Source organism: Mauremys mutica, chromosome 13 (genome assembly GCF_020497125.1).
Source record: "Mauremys mutica isolate MM-2020 ecotype Southern chromosome 13, ASM2049712v1, whole genome shotgun sequence".
NCBI classification, from domain to species: domain Eukaryota; kingdom Metazoa; phylum Chordata; order Testudines; family Geoemydidae; genus Mauremys; species Mauremys mutica.
The window spans coordinates 32,174,806-32,199,625 of record NC_059084.1 but is presented as its reverse complement, the minus strand read 5'-3'; the positions used below and the strand labels follow the sequence as shown (position 1 = coordinate 32,199,625).

Here is a 24,820-nt window from a genome sequence, read left to right as displayed (position 1 = left end):
CTCCGTTAGCACCTTAATCATCCAGTGGCCCCACTGATTCTTTGGCAGGATTCCTGCTTTTGATGTACTTCAAAAGAAAATTGCTGTTACATTTTGAGTCTTTGGCTAGTTGCTCTTCAAATTCTTTTTTGGCCTTCCTAATTATACTTTTTCACTTAACTTCCCAGAATTTATGCTCCTTTCTATTTTCCTCAGCATGATTTAACTTCCAATTTTTATAGGATGCCTTTTTGACTCTAACCGCTTCTTTTAATTTGCTGGTTAGCCATGGTGACACATTTTTAGTTCTCTTACTATTGGTTTTTTTTATTATTATTTTGGGGTATACATTTAATTTGAACCTCTGTTTGGTGTTTTTTAAAAGTTTCCATGCAACTTGCAGACATTTCATCTTTGGGACTGCATCTTTTAATTTCCATTTGATTAACTTCCTCATTTTTATGTAGTTCCCCTTTCTAATATTAAATGCTAATGTGATGGGTTTCTTTGGTGTTTCCCCCTCCTCCCCATAAGAATATTAAATTTAACTACATTATGGTCACTATTACCAAGAGATTCAGCTATATTCCCCTCTTGGACCAAATCTTGTGCTGCACTTAGGACTAAATCAAGCAGTGCCTCTCCTCTTGTGAGTTCCAGGACTAGCTGCTCCAAGCAGTCATTTATGGTGTGAAAAACTTTATGTCTGCATCCCATCCTGAAATGACATATACCTAGTCAATATGGGGATAGTTGAAATCCACCAGTATTATTGAGTAAGGTTAAGATTCTGTCTGCGGCAGCAGCCTATCCCTGAGCAGCAGGGCCGGCTCCAGACCCCAGCGCGCCAAGCGCACACTTGGGGTGGTGTCCCGCCAGGAGGGCGGCAGGCGGCTCCGGTGGACCTCCCACAGGCATGCCTGCGGAAGGTCCGCCGGTCCCGCGGTTCCGGTGAACCTCCCGCAGACGTGCCTGCGGAAGGGCCGCTGGTCCCACGGCTCCAGTGGAGCATCCGCAGGCGTGCCTGCAGGAGGTCCACCGGAGCCGCGAGACCCAGTGGACCCTCTGCAGGCACATCTGCAGGAGGTCCACTGGAGCCGCAGGACTGGCGACCAGCAGAGCGCACCCCGCGGCGCGCTGCCCTGCTTGGGGCGGCGAAATTACTAGAGCCGCCCCTGCTGAGCAGAGCCTGGGTCAGCTGACTCCCAGACTCAGATATTTCCCCAACGCCAGAGTTGCAAGTTAGTCTGTGCAACAGCATTACCCAGCCAGGAGCCCTCCTGCAGCCTCACTGTGAAGCAGACACTCTAGACTCCCAGCCTGCTCCAGATCCAGTTCCTGTTCCTGGCCTGATCCCTGTTCCAGCCTTGCCCATGTCCTATCCTGACCTTGCTCCAGGCCTGTTACTGACCCGCTCCGCCCTGCATCCACCTCCTGACCCCCAGCTCTGACCTTGGCCTGCATCTGGACTCCAGCTATGGTACTGATTTAGCTTGTCCACGGACTCTGACCACCCGGCTTCAACCTCTGTTCCAACCACCAGGCCTGACTGCCTGGCACCAGGGAGAAAGGTGGAGAGTTGCTGGCATGTGAAACCCTTGCAAACTAGCAATGTCCAATGTCTCACTGAGGATCCACTTAAAGCTGTGAAATACACACCAGCTGTTAAAGAGCACATGCCCTCTCAGACCACTTGGAGATCGCATTGAGTGGCATACGTAACACTATATCACAGGCTGCTGCTGGAACAATCAGCCACAGAAAGTCACACAAGACACCTTGGCTTTCTGAAGAGGCCTCTGATAGATGAGCGAAAAAGGCAGAAGTACACAAGCAGGGAGCTGTCTGAAAACGTAAACAGTTGAAAGGCATTTTCCAGGCCTTAGCCAGGGCCGGCTCCAGGCACCAGCTTATCAAGCAGGTGCTTGGGGCGGCAACTCCGGAGCGGGGCGGCACTTTAAGGTATTTGGCGGCAATTCAGCGGAAGGTCCCTCACTCCCGCTTGGAGTGAAGGACCTCCCGCTGAATTGCTGCAGATCGCAATCCGGCTTTTTTTTTGTTGTTTTTTTTTGTGGCTGCTTGGGGCGGCAAAACCCCTGGAGCCGGCCCTGGCCTTATCACAACATGACGGTGAGATCTGCATCAATTCCCTGGCCAACAAAGCCGAGGATGGCCTGAAGTATAACAACCTGTCATGCCTACAGAGCTATTGTGCATGTGGCTGGCAGCCATAAACATCTTCTAACATCCTCATCACAAAACCAGACCGCTCTCCCTACTCATCATCCAACGAGGACCTGGACAGATGGAAAACACATGATGAAAGCACACACCTGCCAATGACTATCCAGAGCTATATGACCTGGCAAACCACACAGCAGCACACCCAGGGATGAATACTGATCCTCCGTCACTCGAGGAAGTACAAAAGGCCATCCAAAAGTTATGAAATCGACATGTGGCTGGACCTGATAGTATTCCACCTGATCTGCTCAAAAGTGCCTCGGAACCAGTGAGCACTGGCCTGCATCAACTGTTCTTAAAAGTGCGGGCATCAGGCAGAGTGCTAGAAAAATGGAAAGATGGCATCATAGCATCCCTGTACAAGGGTCAGGGTCTTGCACCGAACTTGGTAACTACCAGCCAATCTCATTGTTACAGTCCCCATAAAGGTCTTCACTCATGTCCTGCTTGGTAGGATGCAGCAGCTCCTTGACAGACATCATCATTCACAGCAATCAAGTTTCACTGCTGGGCAGTTGATAATGGATGCTGTTCTTAGCTTCCAGCTTCTGACTGCACCAAGAATTTAACTGCTCACTTCATGTGCCATATATCAACATCAAACCTGCTTTTGATTTGATCGACAGGTGAAAGCTTTGGCTTGCACTAAAAAGAGTTGGCATCCCAGATGTTCTGCTAAATCTGGCATACAATTTTCACACCAGTCCCAGTGCAAGAGTGCACATTGGTTCACTCCTCTCAACACAACCTCACACATGTGACAGGAATGTATTGTCACCCCGGCACTATTAGGTTTAGCTATCAACTGGACATTAGGACGTGCCGCTCCATGTGTCGGAATCAGGGTTGGTCAAGAAATGTTCACCAACTACACTACCCGCCGCATTGGTGGGCAGCAATCGATCCAGCGGGGGTCGATTTATCACGTCTAGTCTAGATGCAATAAATCGATCACCGAGCACTCTCCTGTCGACTCCTGTACTCCACCGCCGTGAGAGGCGCAGGCAGAGTCAACGGGGGAGCGGCAGCAGTCGCTCACCGCAGTGAAGACACCACGGTAAGTCGATCTAAGTACGTCGACTTCAGCTACATTAGTCACATAGCTGAAGTTGCATAACTTAGATCATTCCACACCCACCTCCCCACCCACCCCCAGTGTAGACCAGGACTAAGACTATCCGACGATGCTGTCTTGCACTGTGGAGAGTATTGACAAATTCACCTAAATAGACTGCAAACAGAATTAAAGTGTTCACAGAAAACTGGACATCCTCCAACAAATAGGTCTTACCGCTCCTGCATGAAGTCCATGTCACCTGTGGATGCAAAAAATATCTCTGCACTGAGAGAGAGTTCAGGATCCATCAAAGCTGGGTTCTGCTTGTACTGCTACATGGGTCAGAAACCTGAACCCTCCTAGAAGAAGACTTGGAGCTGCTAGATACATTTCATATGTGTCATCCACACCAAATTCTGAGCATAAAGTGGTTTGACTTTGTATGAAATGCCATAATCTTGCAGAGCTCTAGCCCTCCTCAGATCGCTCACTACATTCAAAAGCGACTTTGTATGCTCTTCGGCCAGATCACCAGGACTGACAAAAACATCCCAGCACACCATGCTCTCAAACTCTCCTTGAATGGCCATGCAGCCTGCTTTGGCACCAAGACCCTATTGGATCAGAGATTGCCCTCAGGTTCTGAGAGCACTGACACTCCACATTCCAGAGCAGGCCCCTCTCCAAAGAAATGGAGGACCCATTCCCCACTGACAGCGCTGAGCAAAAGGTCACATAAGACCAATCCTAAGCACTCCAGATCTCAGGGTGACTCTTCCACCTCCCCCAGGAAAATTGTGGACCGGCATGGAGTTGGTGCTGGCACACAGATTGGCGCAGGTGCCTCTAACACTTCCCTGGTACCAAGTAGGGAGGTTAGAAAAAGACGGTTACTCACCGTTGTAACTGTTGTTCTTCGAGATGTGTTGCTCCTATCCATTCCAGTTAGGTGTGCGCGCCGCGCGTGCACGGCTCTTCGGAAGATTTTTACCCTAGCAACTCCGGCGGGCCGGCTGGGCGCCCCCTGGAGTGGCGCCGCTATAGCGCTAGATATATACCCCAGCCGGCCCGTCCGCTCCTCAGTTCCTTCTTGCCGGCTACTCCGACAGTGGGGAAGGAGGGCGGGTCTGGAATGGATATGAGCAACACATCTCGAAGAACAACAGTTACTACGGTGAGTAACCGTCTTTTCTTCTTCGAGTGATTGCTCCTATGCATTCCAGTTAGGTGATTCCCAAGCCTTATCTAGGCGGTGGGGTCGGAGTGAGACGTGGCAGAGTGTAAGACTGCGGAGCCGAAGGCTGCATCGTCTCTGGATTGCTGCACCAACGCGTAGTGGGTAGCGAAGGTGTGGACAGAAGACCAGGTGGCCGCTCTACAGATATCCTGGATGGGTACATGGGCCAGAAAGGCGGCAGACAAGGCCTGCGCTCTTGTAGAGTGAGCGGTGAGGCGGCTAGCTGGCACACGAGCAAGCTCGTAACATGTCCGGATACAAGATGTTACCCAGGAGGAAATCCTCTGAGAGGAGACCGGCTCACCTTTCATGTGATCAGCAACCGCTACGAACAGCTGGGGCGAACGCCGGAAGGGCTTCGTCCGCTCTATATAAAAAGCGAGGGCCCTGCGGACGTCCAGGGTGTGAAGCTGTTGCTCACGACTTGAGGCGTGCGGCTTCGGGAAAAAGACCGGAAGGAAAATGTCCTGGTTTAGGTGGAAGGCCGACACCACCTTAGGGAGGAAGGCCGGGTGTGGTCGAAGCTGCACCTTGTCGCCGTGGAAGACGGTATATGGTGGACCAACCGTTAGGGCATGGAGCTCGGAAACTCGTCTCGCTGAAGTTATAGCGACAAGAAAGGCCGTTTTCCATTAGAGACAGAGCAGGGAACACGTGGCCAAGGGCTCGAAGGGGGCTCCCATAAGCTTGGCCAGAACTAGGTTCAAATCCCAGGACGAGGCAGGACGCCGAATCGGCGGGTACAAGCGGTCTAGGCCCTTAAGGAAGCGGGAAACCATCTGGTTGGAAAAGATGGACCGTCCTCCTATGGATGGACGAAAGGCAGACATGGCTGCCAGGTGTACCTTCAAGGAGGAGACCGCGAGTCCTTGTTCCTTAAGGGACCAGAGGTATTCCAGGATCGTAGGAATAGGGACCAGGAAAGGATTAAGGCCTCTCTGATGGCACCAGAGTGCGAAACGCTTCCATTTCGCGAGGTAGGTTGAGCGAGTGGAAGGCTTTCTGCTTTCCATCAGGACTTGCTGCACCGCCGCCGAACAGTCACGCTCCGCATGGGTCAACCACGCAGGTACCAAGCTGTAAGATGGAGGGACTGTAGGTCGGGGTGGCGGAGCCTGCCGAAGTCCTGCGTTATGAGGTCCGGCCATAACGGAAGGGGAATGGGATCCCGAATGGAGAGCTCAAGCAGCAGGGTGTACCAGTGCTGCCGTGGCCAGGCCAGAGCGACGAGTATGCTAAATACAACGAAACCAGAGATAAGCTAGGGATGTGGAGGTCAAAGGAGCACTCCACTGTTCCAACGGCCGTCACGGGCAGGAAGAAGGAACTGAGGAGCGGACGGGCCGGCTGGGGTATATATCTAGCGCTATAGCGGCGCCACTCCAGGGGGCGCCCAGCCGGCCCGCCGGAGTTGCTAGGGTAAAAATCTTCCGAAGAGCCGTGCACGCACGGCGTGCACACCTAACTGGAATGCATAGGAGCAATCACTCGAAGAAGAACTCTGTACCATGACTCCGGTCCTAGCCTCTGGGTGTCCATTGAGACCAGTACCAAGGAGGGAGATGCCAATACTGTTTCCACATCAACAGCGTATCAGGCAGCTATAGACTTGCTCTGCCTTTCAGTCATGATCTCTCCTTTGGTTTCACCTCACTTAAAAATTACTTGCTTACAAAACCAGAAATAGAAATACAAAAGTGTCACAGCACACTATCACTATCACTGAAAAATTGCTGACTTTCTCATTTTGTCTGTATGAAATCTTAGTTTGTACTGACTTTGCTAGTGCTTTTTATGTAGTTTATTGTAAAAGTAGGAAAATATCTAGATGAGTTGATGCATTCCCTGGAAGACCTCTGTGTACTCCAGAGGCATGCGTACCCCTGGCTGAGAACCACTGATCTATAGCCCCGTCAACTGACTGAGCTGCTGAGCCCTTGGGTCTGTTGGCACCACACCCCAATCTTCCCCTTTCACAGGCTGTGGAGGCAGGGCCAGTACTGGGATCAGTCTGGGGGACCTCAATATGGGGAACCTCTGCAGCACTGCTGCAGTTAATTCTGCAAAAGCTTCCATGGCGACTTTCACTGGCCTTAGCGTCAGTACCGTCAGGCACTCCAGTGCTGCTACTCACTTTCGCACCGACACCGCTTCCGGCACCAGCATGCTCAGTACCAATGGTACTGCTTCCATCAGCAGTGCCGCTTCCTGCCTCCTTCTGGCAATGGAGGAGTCAAAGCGATGACTCACTCCATGTGGTCTCGCTCCGCCTTCATCTCTCGGATCCCGAGACTCCTCTGCATTTGAGTCGGGGTCGTCATCCTCCTGCTCTCCATCACCTGCCCAGGATCAGGAGCCGTTGACGGACCATTACAGGTACTAGAATTGGTGCATGTCTTGTGGTCAAGATGGAGGCCACTGGCCCAGCACCTACTGGCCACAAATACCTTATCCATGTCGCTGGCCTCCATGGATTCCCTGGGACACTCCTCAGTCCTGCAGGCCAGCCACCAGCAGAGCCTCCAGAGTCGTCCCATCCAGGTCCATCAGCCCTGGAACAGGATCTGGCTCTGGCCCAGTTAATGGCCTTGTCTTCATCTCCAGACAATGCTGGCTCTTCCTTCCCTTCGGCACTGGAGAATTTTAAGGCCTACCAAGATCTTTTGTGCAGTGTAGCTGCTTCCCTTGGAATCCAAGCAGAGTTCTTGCCAGATACCAACCAAAAATGAGTGGATATCCTTCAGCCATCCACCCCAGGGAGACTCGCCCTTCCTATCAGTGATGCACTCCTCGAAACACCTAAGACCCTCTGGAGCGCACTAGCTTCAGAACTGCCTGCGGCTAAGCACATGCAGAAGCACTATTTCATTCCCACACAGGGATTTGCGGGGTTTTATTCTCATCTGGCCCCAAATTCCCTAGTCGTAACTGCAATGAATAACATAGCCCAGCAGGGCAGGGTCAAGTCCACCTCCAAGGACAGGGACTTTAAATGATTGGACCTCATAGGCAGAAGATTTACACCTCCTCTTCCTTACAGATGTGAATTGCTAACCAGCAAGTCTTGCTGTCCCCGCACTATTTCATCACTTGCCGAGCTGTGTCAAAGTTTGCAGTCCAGCTGCCCAAGGTCTCCCAAGAGGAATTTCAGGCATTTGTCACTGAGGGCTGCTTGGTGGCTAGGGTATGTCTATACTACTCACCGGATTGGCGGGCCACAATCGATCCAGCGGGGGTTGATTTATCGCATCTAGTCTAGACATGATAAATTGACCTCCGAGTGCTCTCCCATCGATTCCTGTACTCCACCACCATGAGAGGTGCAGGCAGAGTCGACGGGGGAGTGGCAGCAGTCGACTCACCGCAGTGAAATGAAGACACCGCAGTGAGTAGGTGAAGTTGCGTAACTTAGATTGATCCCCCCCGCCAGCGTAGACCAGGCCCTAAGACGTCCTTGCAGTCCACGCTACATGTCACGGACACCTTGGCCATTGTGAGGACAGCTTCCTGGCTACACAATTCGCACATTGCCCCCGATGTCCAACAGCCATTGAGGATTAGCCCTTCGATAGCCAAACGCTAGTTTCAGACAAGATGTTGCACTTCTTCAGGGACTCCAGGGCTACCCTCTGATCCTGGGGGTGTGCACACTGGTGGCATTCAACAGCAACAGCAGTATCGTCTGCAGAGCACTTTTGCTCAGCCCTGCCCTCATCCAAGGCAATGGGACGACCCAAGAAAGAGGGATAGAGCCCAAAGGAGAAAGCAGTCAGCTTCAGGGTTCGGACAGCCCACACACACGACCCTGGTGCCCTCCAAGCGTCCATTTTGACTCCTTGGTCCAGAGCACTGTTCCAGTCATTGTTCCTCCCAGTACCACAGTGGTAGGAAACTTGTGGCCCACGGGCGGCCCATCAGGGTAAGCTGATGGCTCAGGTATGGTCCCCCGCAGCTCCCATTGGCTGGGAACAGCGAACCGCGGCCACTGGGAGCTGCGGTGGGCTGTGCCTGAGGACAGTCAACGTCCGCAAAATGTCTCGCAGCCTGCGATCAGCTTACTCTGATGGGCCGCATGCCATTCACCAGCTTTGCCTCAGTCTGTAGTCTCAGCCTGCCACGACAGTTTGGACGTGTCGGAGGCTCTTGGGCTACATGTCCACTTGCACGCAGGTGGTCCAGTTTGCAAGCTTGTGCTTTCGCCCCCTTCAAATATGGCTCAGGACGGTCTCATTCCATATCAACGTGCTGGAGCTTCAGGCCATCTACAAAGCATTCTGCACTTCTCAGGACCATATGAGAGACTCCGCGGTTCACATATTCACCAACAATACCACTGTGATGTACTATGTGAACAAACAAGGGGAGCACGCTCCAGGTCGCTCTGCCTAGAGGCGATCAGGTTGTGGCTGTTCTGTTTTGAGGAGAACATCACTACAGTAGCTGTTCACTTGCCCGGGGCTCAGTATCATCTCGCAGTCCATTTCAGCAGGTATTTTTCCCTAAATCATGACAATCTGGGTTGCCATACAGCAAGTGCAAGGAGAGATTTCCCACCTTTATGCAATAGGCCTTTCCCAAGTCCAGAATAACTGTTTAGCACCGGCTGAGGGGACCTGCCAGTCAGGATTGAATGAAAAATTAAATGAGCTAATCTCAAGACATGTGGGGTTAACGTAGCGTTTAACTTCAGTGGGGGAAATCCTGCTCCTCTGCAGCACTGTGTGTTGTGGAGTGGCAGCTGGTGTTCCACATTTGGGTGTCCAGTCTAAGTGCTATTTTACTCCACAATGCAACCACAATTGACCCAAAAAGTCATATCGGCCTCCAAATTGTTACGTTAGCCCTGGGACTGGGGTAGAATCTCCCTGATAAGCTAGAAGTGAATTGTACAAGGGGTTCATGGATAATGGCTCCATAACACCGTGTTAAATGCAGTTCCAGCAGTGTAACTTCTTTATTTTATCATTTGTAACAAAAAAGCAGGAAGGAGGAGAGAGATCCAACCACTGGGGTCCTTCTCTGGGTCCCCTCCCTCAGATCCAGGACCAGCCCCAAAACATAGCTAACAAATGCAAAATTACAAATTGTGTTAACATTTTCCACAGTGGTGAGCTTAGTCCAGGATTCCTAAAGGCTGCTGGGAACCTGATATTCCATGTAGTATGGAGGCTCAGTGGGGGGTCACCACCACACCCCTGAGCCTGAGGCTTGCTGGGGGCTCAGCCCACCCTGGAGCTGTAGAAGCCAACACCGATCCCCATAAGCCTTAGCAGGCTACTTAGTCCCCAGAGAACCATTCTGGATGCCTGTCTTCTCAGTGCCTGTCTCTGCTGCCGCCTTATCATTCTATATTTGCTCCCACACTCCAACGCATTAGTGATACCTCCCAGCTTCTCCCCAGCCATTTCTCTGATTAGGCTGCCCACATTCCAGCCTCCCAGTCGCTAAAGAATACCTTAGCTAACACTAAGCCCCACCCCTGGCAGAGCTCCCAGCTCGAAACTGACACATTAAGAAATCCTCTCTGTGTTTGCTTTGTAATTGCTCCTGTTTCTAATTCACCTTCCATCTAGTTCCTTTGAGGCCCCCTGGCTCCCAGAACACATGGTCTGTCTCAGTCAGACCCAGAATGAAAATGAGCAGAATTCCCACTTTTCTATTTCTTTCAATCAAAATCATTTTCTATTAAAATTCTGTACCCATTTCTATTTTTAAAAACGAACAGCCAGTCCTCAGCTGGCATAAACTGGTGTTGCCTTACATCTGCTGAGGGGCTGGCCTCTGGCCTTGGATTCAGTGACATCCCCATCTCCACACAGCTCTGCCTCTCTCTCCTTAACTCAGATCCCAGTCCTCTGACCTGCTTGGCCAGGCTGTCAAGTAAGACCTCATAACCCTGGGCTATGGTTCAGCTTTAAGTAAATTCAAGGATTCACACACACTCGGGCCTATTTAGTATCAACTAATATGATAGATTGTCAATGTGAAAACTAATGAGCCTCAAAAAAAGGCCACATGTCAGTAAGAGCAACAGGAAATGCCTGGGATTACCTCAGTTCAGATCATAAAGGACAGCACGGTAGAGTAGCCTCCAGGAACGTGTCATTACAACTGTTATTTGGTGCATATTCACACAGAAAAATGTCCTAGTCAATAGGCTTGGAAAGACTCCACAAGGCCATATCAAGCCCAGCATTCTGCAGGTCTTCTCACTACCTCATTCCCAATAACATCTTGTCTAAACTGTTCTTGATCTCTGATAGGATGAGGCCTTAACCAAGGTACACAGAGTTGCTGGATATTTTCTGATATGAGGAAATCAGAGCATGGGAGAGCAGGAGAAACTTTAACAAGTCAGACATTTGCTAACTGTGCAACTGGGGCCCTTCTGGTGTACTGGTGCTCTCTCCTTTGGTGCTTTCCATCTACAATGCTATAGTAGCCACATGCCTTACCCCAGTGATGCTGTGGTTCTTGTCAACGAGGGCCTCTCTGAGGGTCAGGCGTCCAGATGTCACTAGGTGCTGAAGGCTGATGACTAAGGTACCAAGCAGTCTACAACAAAACAACAGTCAGAGAGGGAATATTCCGTTATGGTTTCAGTCTCAGCTAGTTATCAGAGCAGAGAAGGTAGCTCACGGCACAGTCTCCACCCTGATAACTCATAACATGGCTGTGTATATAATATTGCCAAAGTATTTCCTGCAGGTCTGTTAGTATATAGGCCTGTTTGTTAGCCTGAGATAGAATTTTGGGTTTGACTTTTGATAATCTTATATCTTATACTAATATGTGTGAACAAAGACACTGTGTGTTATATCTGCTCACAAGCAGATGGGGTGAAAAGAGATAAGGTAAAGACATTACAGGGATGTTGTCGTTATCTCAGAACCAAACATTACAAAATGAGGAACTGTAGCTGTTAAGGCCAGATGGGACCTCCATGATCTAGTCTGACCTCTGGCACAGCACAGACCTGAGAACTTCCCCCAGAGGCTCCTGCAGCAGCCTAATGCCTTGTGGTTGAGCTAGAGCAGATTTTATTAAAAAACCCTCCAATCTGAAGGTGACGGAGAATCCATCACATACTTGGTCGGCTGTTCCAGTGGCTAATTACCCTTGCTGGTGAACACTTGTGCCTCATTTCTAGCCTGAATTTATCTAGCTTCAGCTTCCAGCCACTGAATCTTGTTTTGCCTTTTTCTTCTAGATTAAAGAGCCCCCTGATATCAGAACTCTTCTCTCTTTGCAGATACTTAGAGATTATGATCACACCATCTCTTAACCTTCTCTCCTAAGTCTCTCACTGTAAGGCAGATTTTCCAGGCCTCGGGTTATTCTTGTAGCTCTTTTCTGAGCCCTTTCCAATGTGTCAACATTATTTTTGAACAGCAGAACTGTGTGCAGTATCCAGTAATGGTCTCGCCAAAAATGTCGTAGATAGAGGTCATTACCACCGCCCTGATCCTACTCAATATTCTCCATCTTATACAGTCAAGGATCGCATTTGCCCTTTTAGTTACAGCATCTCATGGGGACTCATGTTCTGTTAATTATCCACCTTGTCCTTAAGTCCTTTTCAGAGTCACTGCTTTCCAGATAGTCCCCCATCCTGTAAGCATGACCTATATTCTTTGCTCCTAGATGTATGATCTTATATTTGGCTGATTTATAAACTGCATGTTGTCTGAATGAGCCCCGGTTACCAAGCAATCCAGATCAGTCCATATAACCGATCTGCCCCCATTATTACATACCACTCTGCCAGTATTTGTGTCATCTGCCAATTTTACCAGCAATGGTTTTATATTTTCTTCCTGATCATAAAGATAGTCAATAGCATTGGGCCAAGAACAAGACCCCTCTAGAAACTCCTCCGGTAGATGATTCTCTATTTACAATTGCATTTTAAGATCTATCAGTTAGTCAATTATTAATCCATTCAGTATGTGCTACACTGATTTTGTACCATGTTAAGTTTTTAATCAGATCGTTCTGCGGTACTAAGACCAGCACCTGACAGAAGTCGAGGTATATGACATCGCTAGGGTGCCTCTCTCAACCAAACCGGCAATCTCATAAAAAAAAAATCAAGTTTGTTTGACAAGACCCATGTTCCCTTAAACATACACGCACTCACTGGCGTTATGTTCTCATCCTTTCCATCTTTCCTGATTGGATCCCATCTCAGGTTTTGCATGATTTTGCCCAGGCTCAATGTCAGGTGAACCAGCCTCTAGTTACCCAGGTCATCCAGTTTATCCTTATGCTTACAAGAACCTACCTGTTACTGAAAACTTTACTGCAGTTGTAAACTTTAACTAGCAGCATCTCTTCCATAATGAGCTTCCCATAATGTGGCCAGCGAAAGAGCTATAAACAAACACAAACATACAGTGAATTTTCAGAGCTTCTGCAGCACCTCATGGCCACAGAGGATTCCCCACTAATTCTCAATTTGTCCCCATTCCATAGGGCTTACAGTTATTCTCCTCCTAACACTCATACTCTAGTGAGAGATTCTATAATAAACCCCTGGGTGAGTGAGAACATACACCCCACAAGATTTTCTTTGGGGCAGAGCCTTTCAGTAGTGGGCACCTGAGATGCTCCTGGGACTCGAGCTGTTTGCCTCATCTAGCCAAGCCCTAGGACATGGAGACTCCATGTGTTCCATGTGAGAGCTGGGACACCCATTGTCTTCCCCTCCTCGCCCTTCCACTGGGCGTGAGGCCTGTCAAAGGACAGCTAGTGGGGGGCAGGGCTACAAAATAAAATTAACAATATTGCTAAAATATAAATTGCAAAATAAGCCCAACTCCATCCAGCAGCCAAGAGCAGAAAAGGAGGCGAGCCAGGGCACCTGGCCCCCAGCACTGCCCCAGGGCCCTGCAACGCTAGGCATGGGCCAGGGGGGCAGAGGAGGGAGCCTGATTATTCTGGGCAAGGGACATTCTTCCTGATTAGGTCTCAAGTCTCCTGTTCCCATGGTTTTGCTGGAGGTCTAGTTGGAGGATGCAGGGAAGTGAACTGGGACTTCTTTAGCCTTATTGGAAAGGGCTGGGTGCTGAGTGTTGAACAGAGCTTTCCTTCACACTGTTTATTCAGGCACTTGAATTAAACAGGTAATAACAAAACCAAATTCAGTTCAAAGTGTTTCAATATTAAGCCTAAAGCTCCCTCCCTCTCCAGTGCTTAGCTGTGCTTGCTTAGTGTCTCTGATTTCATAAGCCTTCCAGCGCTGAGTCAGCCCTGGAGTCTACCAGGGGTGAGATCTGAATTCCCAATGTAAAAACAAGCAGAATCCCCCCTTTGGCTGAACCCCCCCTTTCACACCCTAAAACAGGGTGTGCATCCATTTCCCCACTTCCTCTTGTCGGTCACCCTCACCCCGAACGTGCCCCAGGTCCCAGCAGTGACACTTCTGGGACTCAGCCCTGGGCAGGGCTTTCTGGCCGCTCCTGTCTATATTTAGCATTGCTCCCTTCTGCAATTTCAGTTTCTTGATAACAAACACTGGAGAGGCGGGAGGGAAGTAATGTTCAGTACAAACAGGAGCCGCCAGGAAGCCCTGCTAAGGGACTCTAGCTGTACTGAGAACGTGGCCCAGGCCCCTGGGGGCTTTCCCGCTGAGTGCCACAGAGGAGCACTGTGCTGGGCATGAGAGAGCAGCTCACACAGACAGGGCACGGCAGCCTGTTCCCCAGCCTGGGGCCGGCTGCCCTGTGCGCCCTGCTTCCCTCTGTGGGCCCCCAGGGCACCGCGCAGCTTCTAAAGCAGCAGGTTTCCTGCCATCCTCTGACGCTCTGGGGCCAGCTGGACTCCCCAGCCCAGGCAGGAGGCTGCGTTGCACCACTCCCCACACCTGACAGCCACATTTGGGGTGCTCTCGCCTGGGAGCCTCAGCCTCCCGCAGACCCAGGGAAATGGAGAGTCGCTCTCACCACGAACAGGCCAACTCATGCACTCAGCGAGGCTGCTCCCAACCACAGACTAGGGTGACCAGATGTCCTGATTTTATAGGGACAGTCCTGATATTCGGGACTTTTTCTTATATAGGCTCCTATTACCCCCCCACACCCTCTGTCCCGATTGTTCACACTTGCTATCTGGTCACCCTGCCACAGACTGAAAAGGCTCGCCGGGCTCATCCCTACTAAAGGTGTGTGGGCAGAGCCGGCGCCCCACCTCCAGGCACCCCTCGCAGCACAGAGACCTGGGTGAGGAGAGGGTGGAGCACCGGGGGCCAGAGCCGCCTCTGTGATCCCAGCCCTCCGGGCACTGGGCAGGTGCATGTGAAACAACCCCCAAGAAAGGGAGAACCTGACCTTGGGCTGCCCCTGCCAAAGGCAGCTGTGCGGCCTGTAACATCCATGGACCTCACCTGCTGTTTCCATGGTGTGACTGAGAGAGCCTCTCCTACCCACGACCCTCCTCCACTCCTCCTCTCAGACACCCCTCCTTCCCATCGCCTCCCCCCGACACCCCTCGCTCCCCAACCCCTCTCCCGCACATCACCCCTCACTTCCCATCCCCTCGACCCAGTCATCCCCCACTCCCCATCCCCTCCCCCCACACCACCCCTCACTTCCCATCCCCTTGCCCCAGTCATCCCTCGCTCCCCATCCCCTCCCCCGCACACCACCCCTCGCTCCCCATCCCCTCCCCCAGTCATCCCTCGCTCCCCATCCCCTCCCCCACACACCACCCCTCACTCCCCATCCCCTTCCCCAGTCATCCCTCGTTCCCCATCCTCTTCCCCGCACACCACCCCTCACTCTCCATCCCTTCCCCAGTCATCCCTCGCTCCCCATCCCCTCCCCCAATCATCCCTCACTCCCCATCCCCTCCCCCACACACCACCCCTCACTCCCCATCCCCTCCCCCAGTCATCCCTCGTTCCCCATCCTCTTCCCCGCACACCACCCCTCGCTCTCCATCCCTTCCCCCAGTCATCCCTCGCTCCCCATCCCCTCCCCCGCACACCACCCCTCGCTCCCCATCCCCTCCCCCAGTCATCCCTCGCTCCCCATCCCCTCCCCCACACACCACCCCTCGCTCCCCATCCCCTCCCCCAGTCATCCCTCGTTCCCCATCCTCTTCCCCGCACACCACCCCTCGCTCTCCATCCCTTCCCCCAGTCATCCCTCGCTCCCCATCCCCTCCCCCAATCATCCCTCACTCCCCATCCCCTCCCCCGCAAACCACCCCTCTCTCTCCATCACCTCCCCCCAGCACCCCTCGCTTCCCATCCCCTCCCCCACACACCACCCCTCGCTCCCCATCCCCTCCCCTGCACACCACCCCTCACTTCCCATCCCTTCCCCCCAGTCATCCCTCACTCCCCTTCCCCTCTGCCTGACACCCCGTGCTCCCTATCCCCTCCCCTGCAGCCACCCCTCGCTCCCCATCCCCTCCCCCACAGCCACCCCTCGCTCCCCATCCCCTCCCCCCAGTCATCCCTCGCTCCCTATTCCCTCCCCTGGTCAGCCCTCACTTCCCATGCCCGCCCCCCAGTCACCCCTCACTCCCCATCTCCTCCCCCCCCAGCCATCCCTCACAATTAACCAGCCCTGCAGCCCAAGCCCCAAGAGCCGAAGGCAGCCAACAGGGTCAGCTGCAGGCGCCTTATCGCAGTGTAGACAGAACCTATGAGGCCTAACTACCTATGAAAATCTGGCCCTTGGGTACTAGAAACCCTGTGTTTATCAAAGTCAGCGGTTGCTTCCCTCCAAGAGTAACCGTGTCAGCGTTAATTACCGTGCTGCAAACCTGCAGGGAGGAGGACGCGTTCCTTCACACCCCTCCAATGGCCCAGTGAGACAGCAACACCCCTCAGACAGCACGGGGAGACAATGTCCCCCTTGCTTCCGCTTGCAAGTAGCGCTAGTCTCTAGGGCGCGTCTGCCGGGGGACACAGCAGCCGGGCTAGCAGGGCATTGCGGCTCTGGCACAGGCTCAGGCTGACCCCCTGAATTCAAACCACCCGACCCCAAGCTCAGGTGGGCTGGAAAGCCTGAGCAGCCACGACAGTCACACCGCTGGGTGCAGTGCACTAGCCCACGGCTGACATACCCTCAGGGCTAGAGTCATCAGGGGACTCAGCCACAGGAGAGTCAGCGCAAGTGCTGCTCCACACCCCAAGGAAGAACTCAGTGTAGTTCAAAAACTTGTCTGTCTCACCAACAGGAGTTGGCCCAGTAGATTTTGTGTCACCTTCCCCTCGCCTTTATCTCTCTGATATCCTGGAACCAACACAGCACGCCCCAAATGGGGCACAGTAAGGGCTCAAGCCCAGGTCTCCCACACCCCAAGTGGGTGGCCAAACCGGTGGGCTGTTGGATACACTGAGACACATAGCCACCCTCAGCTGTGTCTTGTGCAAGGCCACACTCTGAGCACACCCACCAGATCAGCCCAGCAGGCAGACAGGCAATGGAATCCCACCTGGGCTCAGACATGAGCTAGGACACAAGTTAGCTATGGGGCAGTATCAGACTGTGCACATGTCACCGGTGGAAGTGCAGCCATCTCAGCGATTTGAGGTGCCTAAAGGGCGAGGCAGCAGCTGACCAGGTACCTAAAGAGGCTGTTAGGCACTGAAATCCTCTTTGTGAATCCAGCCCTAGCTCCCTCAGGCTTCCCAGGCACGAATCATTCTTCCCCACCACATGGGGCCAGAGAAAGAATCCCCCCTCCCCTCCCCTCCCCCAAGACTGCTGGGGAGGCCAGATTAAGCTATGCTTTGACATAACCACTGGGCTACGTTTTCCCAGACTTCCAGAGGAGCTGGAGTAACAAGGTTAATATTTAACAGCTTTTGCTTTCGATTTTGATTTCTTTATGTTGAATTCCTAGAGTGAACCTTCCATGGTTAGTCTGTTGTGGACAACCCTGACTGACGCCCTGTCCACTGGCTGAAGGGAGGTATTGAGGGGGTGTCACTGCTGGTCTTAGACAAGGAGAGAGCACAGTGAGCAAAATAACCATCACAGAATCTTAAGCAGGGAACAAACCCCCTCTTCCTGAGTCATGCCTGCCGGACCAGGAGTCTGAGGGTGAGTCTACACTGCAATGAAACACCTCAGCTAGCCTGTATCACCTGACACTGGCTCACGGGGCTTGGGCTACAGGGCTGTAAAACTGCAGTGTAGACAACTGGGATCAGGCTGTAGCCCGGGCTCTGGGACTCCATGAGAGGGAACGGAATTCTGTGAAAAGTGCAACAAATGGTTGGGCATTTCAGCCAGGCACAGCTAGCCTACAGCTCAACCACTGGGAGTTTATGGAACAACCCTCTGCTCACAGACAAGCTGCCAGTGTTCAGACCAGTGGTGACAGTTCTATTCTGTTTTCCAGAACCAACACAAAGGCACACACCTCCCAACTGTCTGCATACTTCACTTTCCTTCTGGGGGAATTCTGTGTCCTGCATGCACGCAGAATTCATGTCCCCCGCAGATTTCTTTGCTTCCCTGAAGAAAAATTACTTTCTAACAAAAGAGAAGCCACAAGAGTGGTCATGCGCCCCTCCCCAGCAGCATAGACATGAAGTTTCAGGCACTTGGAGCAGCCAGTGGAAAGGTAAATCACCATGGTGGGAAGGAGGCTGGGGATGCCCTGGCCAGTGGCTCCTACCCTGCACTGGGCTCAGCTGGGGAGGATGGGACTTCCTCTTCCCCTGCAAGGGGCATCTGGGCTCAGGACAGACCTACCCCAGAAACTTCCCAGGGCTGCAGGAAGCTCTGCACCCCTCCCCCAACTTACTGCCCCCATCGCTCCTCAGCCACAGGGGGAGGGGTAACAATATTGGGAGCTGCTCAGACCCCTCCTGCCAAGCCTCACCCACCTGCACCCAGAACCTCTCACCAAGCCCCTCAAACCCTCACTCTCTGCATCCAGACCCCTGCCAATCCCTTCCCCCTTGCATCTGGACCTCCACCCCTGCACTGAAACCCCCACCCCGATGAGTCTCACCCCTCTACACCTGGAGCACCCCAACAAGCCCCTGCACCTCAACCTTCATTCCACTGAGCCACAACATAGCTGCACCTGGACCCCACCCCATCAAGCCCCACTCCCCCAGTACCCAGACCTCCCCGCCAAGCCCCATTCCACCCTCACTCAGATACCCCTGCTGACCACAACCACCTTCACCTGCACACTCCTGCAGAGTCTCCCACATTGCCCCTGCATCTGGAACCACTCAATGAGCCCCTGTGCATCCAGATCTCCCCCCCCACAGACCCCCCACCGAGCCACGCACACCAAAATTGCCCCATACAGAACCCTCTCACCCCACACCTGGATCTCCCCACACTAAGCCCCTCCATGCTTGGATCCTGTCAGGCAGAGCCTGCTTGTCCCACACCTGGTGCATCTGGCACGGAGAGGCAGGGCCCTGGGGTATTTCTGGGGCAGGCCCTGGCCCTTGCGCTGTGTCAGGGTCAGATACAACCTCACCACCGAGTCCCTGTCCTGGGGAAGAAAGAGTGGGGAAAGGTGCAGGATGATCTCCCACCTCTGTGCAGCCAGTGGCCTGTGCTCCTCACTGCCAGGCTGCAGCCTCCACATTTATTTATTGACAAATAAAGTTTGCAGAATTTTAAAATATTGTGCACAGAAATTTATTTTTTTGGCACAGAATTCCCTCAGGAGAATTCATAGAATCTCAGGGTTGGAAGGGACCTCAGGAGGTCATCTAGTCCAACCCCCTGTTCAAAGCAGGACCAAACCCAACTAAATCATCCCAGCCAGGGCTTTGTCAAGCCTGACCTTAAAAACCTCTAAGGAAGGAGATTCCACTACCTCCCTAGGTAACCCATTCCAGTTCTTCACCACCCTACTAGTGAAAAAGTTTTTCCTAATGTCCAACCTAAACCTCCCCCTCTGCAACTTGAGACCATTACTCCTTGTTCTGTCATCTTCTACCACTGAGAACAGTCTAGAGCCATCCTCTTTGGAACCCCCTTTCAGGTAGTTGAAAGCAGCTATCAAATCCCCCCTCATTCTTCTCTTCTGCAGACTAAACAATCCCAGTTCCCTCAGCCTCTCCTCATAAGTCATGTGCTCCAGCCCCCTAATCATTTTTGTTGCCCTCCGCTGGACTCTCTCCAATTTATCCACATCCTTCTTGTAGTGTGGGGCCCAAAACTGGACACAGTACTCCAAATGAGGCCTCACCAGTGCTGAATAGAGGGGAATGATCACATCCCTCGATCTGCTGGAAATGCCCCTACTTATACAACCCAAAATGCCATTAGCCTTCTTGGCAACAAGGGCACACTGTTGACTCATATCCAGCTTTTCGTCCACCGTAACCCCTAGGTCCTTTTCCACAGAACTGCTGCCCAGCCATTCGATCCCTAGTCTGTAACAGTGCATGGGATTCTTCCGTCCTAAGTGCAGGACTCTGCACTTGTCCTTGTTGAACCTCATCATATTTCTTTTGGCCCAATCCTCTAATTTGTCTAGGTCCCTCTGTATCCTATCCCTACCCTCCAGCGTATCAACCACTCCTCCCAGTTTAGTGTCATCTGCAAACTTGCTAAGGGTGCAGTCCACACCATCCTCCAGATCGTTAATGAAGATATTGAATAAAACCGGTCCCAGCACCGACCCTTGGGGCACTCCACTTGATACCGGCTGCCAACTAGACATGGAACCATTGATCACTACCCGTTGAGCCCGACCATCTAGCCAGTTTTCTATCCACCTTACCGGCTGAGACTCTTGTGTAGTTCTCCTATGGTCCTTCAACCAATGGCAGTGGTCCACCCCAGAAGTGGGGGGTGAACTGATTTCTCTATTTATAGCTTCTTTCTCTGGAAACGCCATTGTTCTAGAAAAGCAGCTGGGGTGGTGCTGAGGTTGAGGAGCTGCACCTCTTTGCCAAGCCCACGACATTCTTTTGTGTCTGGTCATTTTCTTTTACAGAAATCCATTGAATGATAACTGACACCCCCACACCCACAACCCCATCTCCACCCTGCTCCGGGACTCCGCAGGCCTGAGGTTGTAATGAGGGGCTTAAGGACTGACTGGAGCTGAACCCTTCTCAGCCATTTGCTTCATTTCAGAGCCCCAAGACAGCAGGACTGAGTCAGGCTTCTTATGGATCTAGCTTATCTGGTCACCCAAGAACAGCCCTCAGGGTGAGCCTGGGCAGGGCTTCACCAAGGATGTAAAGAGACGGCACAGCCCAGCTCCAGTCGCTGCAGACACTTGCTGTCCTGTGATCCCTTACCTCTCCGAAGACAGCGTCCTGGCCACAGCGAACCTTCTTCGTCTTCTGAGTAAACCCTGGGGGAAAACACATGCAGAATGTTAAGACAATGGTCGGATGCAGGGTTTCATCCGCCTGGTTCTGCCAGCTGGGAGGCCAGAACATCTCGCTATGCCAAATCTATGCCTAATTCATTAAGGGCCCAATGCGAGACGTTGGGGTGCTCAGCACATCTCAGGACTGGGTCTCATGTTCATTGCAGCTTTCCCAGGCTGGCTAGTGTGTGGGGACCCAGGGACTGCTGGAGCTGCAGCTCTCCTCCTCCATCTCCCAGCAAATGGCAGATCCCTTACTAGGGGTGTTTCCCTGCCATCACCTCCCTTCAGCACCAAGCTGATCCTGATCACTCCCACCTGGTCCCTGGGCCCCCGCAGCCCATATTAAGTGAGCTTCCCCAATGGCACTGCTGTGCAGGAAAGCCCATAGATGAGACACAGGATCCACTGGTTCCCCTGGTGCAACAGAAGTTCATTATGATTTAAAGGTTTCCAAATGGCTCTGGGTTGCTGTGCAGTGCTGTGCTCAGACATTGCAGTGCCCAGGCCTACAGAACTGCCTGCAGAGAGACTGCTGGGACCGGCACAAGACGGGCTGCAGAGAACAGGCCATGAGGCACAGGCAGGGCTTCAATTCACCTGGAGCTGTCTGGAGCAGAGCTCCAGTAAATATTTTCAAATCTGCAGGGCAGAAGCCCCGAGCTCCAGCACCCCCTGTAGGCCAGACGCCCTGAGCCCCAGGGCTCCAGGAAATACTCTATGAGAATTTAAGCACTGGGCACAGGACTTGTCTGTGCTACAAAATGAAGTCAATGTAAGTTAAGTCGGTGTACAGCCACCGCAGTAATTACAGTGGTACTTCACGTCCCCATTACCCTCCTTCTTTTCCATCCTTGCCAGGAGCTTTCACCGACTGAAGTGGGGCATTGTGGGCAGGGGCGGCTCCAGGCCCCAGCACGCCAAGCGCGTACTTGGGGTGGCATGCCACGGGGGGCGCTCTGCCAGTTGCTGGGAGGGCAGCAGGCAGGCAGCCTTCGGCGAAATGCCTGCGGAGGGTCCGCTGGTCCCGCGGCTTCGGTCTAGAGCCGCCCCTGATTGTGGGGCACTGACAGCTGGAGCCCTGGGGCTGACAGCCTCAGCTGTAGGCATGGGGCTCACATCTGCCCCCCCCCCCCCCGAGCTGTCAGGCAGGTGCCAGGCTCACAGCTGGCCTCCCTTTCCCAGCCCTGTGCTAGCAGCCTGAGCTGTGAGCCAGCATGGGCTCATTTCACAGCAGGGAGCCTACCAGCAGTGAAACTGACATTCTTGTCACTTTCATAGCTGCTGTTATTTCACATCTGGACTCTGGCTCCAGCTGCCAGCCTGAAGGGGCCTCACAGCTGGAACTCCTGCCCACCTCAGGGCTGACTGCCAGCAGCCAGTGGAAGTAATGCAGTGTCTCTACAGACACTGTGTTGCCCTAAGCACATCAATCATAGTGCTGTGCCTCGCACCATAGGTCGGTGTAGCGGGGTCCTTAGGTCACAGAGGCAGCATTGAGGTGTGGACACTGACGTAAGCAGCCTTATGTCGACCTAACTCTGCAGTAGGGCAGAGGGATACAGCCTGCTGGAAGGGGGAAGAAAGTGGGGGCTGCGGCAGGGAGATGAGACCGGCTGGGAGGGGGGGGGCAAGGCTGTAAGGGGATGAAACCTGCTGGGGGAAGGGCGCAGGCTGCTGTCAGGGAAGTGGATACGGGCTGTTGCAGGGAGATGGGGTGCTGGCTCCTCTCCTCTCTGGCTGAACCACTGCCGGGGGCTGTACAGCGCCGAGCCCGTTGGGAGAAAACAGCACAATCTGCAGATACGCTCACCCGAGCCCAGCAGCGCCAAAACTAACGCTGAGTCCAAGACGCTGGCACGGAAGAGAAAAGAGGCAAGATCCCTGGCCAGAGCCCCAGCCCTGGTGCAAAGGGCCCCTCACCAAACCCGGGCTGCAGACGCGCAGCGGCAGGTGGGATTGAGACCCAGAGCAGTGAGGCGGCCTGGGCAGCTGAGCCCGAGGCGAGCCTGGGAGCACGGGGCTCCCTGTGAGAGGAGAGCCAGGGAACCGGGCAGTGCCGCACCCCGGGCGGGGGCAGAACATAGAAACTGGCCTGTCCCCATCATAGACCTCTGCACATCGGCTACCAACCCCACTGCACACTGGCTCCCGCTGCACGGACTAACACCCCCCTCCCGCAAACCGGGCACCCCACCGGCACCCCCCCCTCCACGGCACCCAACTCCCCCCCGCGCCTAGCACCCAGCCCCTCTACCGCCCAACCACCCTGCACACCGGCACCCAGAACCCCCCCGGCTACCAACCCCCACGTGCCCTGGCACCCAGCCCCCCCGCCCAGCCACCAATCCTCCCTGGGGACCGGCGCCCAGCCCCCACATCTACCACCCCCCCGCACCCAGACCCCCCACTGGCTACCAACCCCCCCCCCGCACCCAGACCCCCCACTGGCTACCAACCCGCGCCCTGTCCCCCTGCCCTCCCCGCGCGCCCCGGCACCCAGCCCCCCGGCCTCTGTCCGCCCGACCCCGCGCCGCACCTCGGAAGCTGAGCTGCACCTGCCGCTCCCCGGCCCCCGGCAGCTGGGTGACCCGCTTCACGGTGACACTCAGCGCCATGCTGCTGCCGCCGGCCCCGACCCCGGCCCGCTCCTGTGCTGCGCTGCGCTGCGCCCGGCCGGTCCCGGCCCGGTCCCCGCTGACTCACCGCCAGGACGCGCCCAGCAGGTTGGGCCGCCTGCTCCCCACCCGGAAAGTACACATGGCACTGCCCTGCCTGCCCCTCGCCCGCGGCCACCTGCCCCAGCAGCCGGCACTCACCCCAGCTGCCCCTCGCCCCCCCGCACCCACCCTGGCACCCCAACTCTCACCCCCTGCACCCCTGAACTCACTGTGGCTCCTCACACTCACCCTAGCACCCTGCACTCACCCCAGCTGCCCCTCACCCCCCCTCCGCACCCCTGCACTCACCCTGGCACCCCAACTCTCACCCCCTGCACCTCTGAACTCACTGTGGCTCCCCACACTCACCCTAGCAGCCTGCACTCACCCCAGCTGCCCCTCGCCCCCCCGCACAGCCTGCACCCCTGCACTCACCCACCCCTGCACTCACCCTGGCACCCCAACTCTCACCCCCTGCACCCCTGAACTCACTGTGGCTCCCCACACTCACCCTAGCAGCCTGCAATCACCCCAGCTGCCCCTCTCCCCCCCCCATACCCCAGTACCCCTGCACTCACCCTGGCACCCCAACTCTCACCCCTTGTACCTCTGAACTCACTGTGGCTCCCCCCACTCACCCCAGCTCCCTGCACTCACCCCAGCACCCTGCACACACACTGACACCCTCCCACTCACCCCCAGCAACCCCGTCACTCACCCTGGCATCCCCACACTCACCCCCAGCACCTCTGCACTCCAACATTCACCCCAGCACCCTGCACACTCCCCTACACCCTGCACTCACCCCTGTACCCCCACACTCACCCTGGCATGCCAACACTTACCCCCACTCACTCCTGGCAGCCCCTGCCCCAGGAACTCCCCCCACCCTAGGGCAGATCTTGTAGAAAAACATTTTGAATGAAAATTTGACAGTGATGGAGAATCCACCATGACACTTGATAAATTGTTCCAATGGTTAGTTACTCTGACTGTTAAAAATGTATGCCTTATTTCTAGTCTGAATGTGTCCAGCTTCAATTTCCAGCCATTGGACCGGGTTAGACCTTTCTCTGCTGGATCAAAGAGCTCATTATTAAGTATTTGTTCCCTTCTCTTTGTTAAATTAAAAGATTGAGCTCTTTGAGTTTATCACTATAAGGCAGGTTTCTAATCCCATAATCATTCTCGTAGTTCTTCTCTGAACTGTCTCCAATTTATCAATATCCTACTTGAATTGTGGGCACCAGAACTGGACACAATATTCCAGCAGCAGTCGCACCACAACCCTCAAATCTTTTTCCTTCACTGCTTCCCAGGATA

At 53.7% G+C, this 24,820-nt stretch overlaps 1 protein-coding gene across 6 annotated transcripts in view; it reads right to left on the bottom strand.

Annotated features, from left to right (window-relative positions):
• LOC123348122 (fer-1-like protein 4) overlaps positions 1-23,427 on the bottom strand; it is a 127,212-nt gene extending 103,785 nt beyond the window's left edge. For 2 of the 6 annotated variants that reach the window (XM_044985515.1, XM_044985510.1), the window contains exons 1-3: positions 14,846-14,926; positions 12,802-12,890; positions 10,973-11,072 (exon numbers count right to left, since the gene is read on the bottom strand). In XM_044985515.1, the coding sequence (XP_044841450.1) occupies positions 10,973-11,072; positions 12,802-12,890; positions 14,846-14,914 (258 nt within the window). In that variant the 5' untranslated portion in view covers positions 14,915-14,926. Of the gene's footprint in view, positions 1-10,972; positions 11,073-12,801; positions 12,891-14,845; positions 14,968-20,763; positions 20,820-22,083; positions 22,161-22,194; positions 22,270-23,376 lie in introns of those variants that run through there. The other 4 variants (XM_044985513.1, XM_044985512.1, XM_044985511.1 and 1 more) reach the window with 4 other exon arrangements.
• Positions 23,428-24,820: the final 1,393 nt, after the last annotated feature.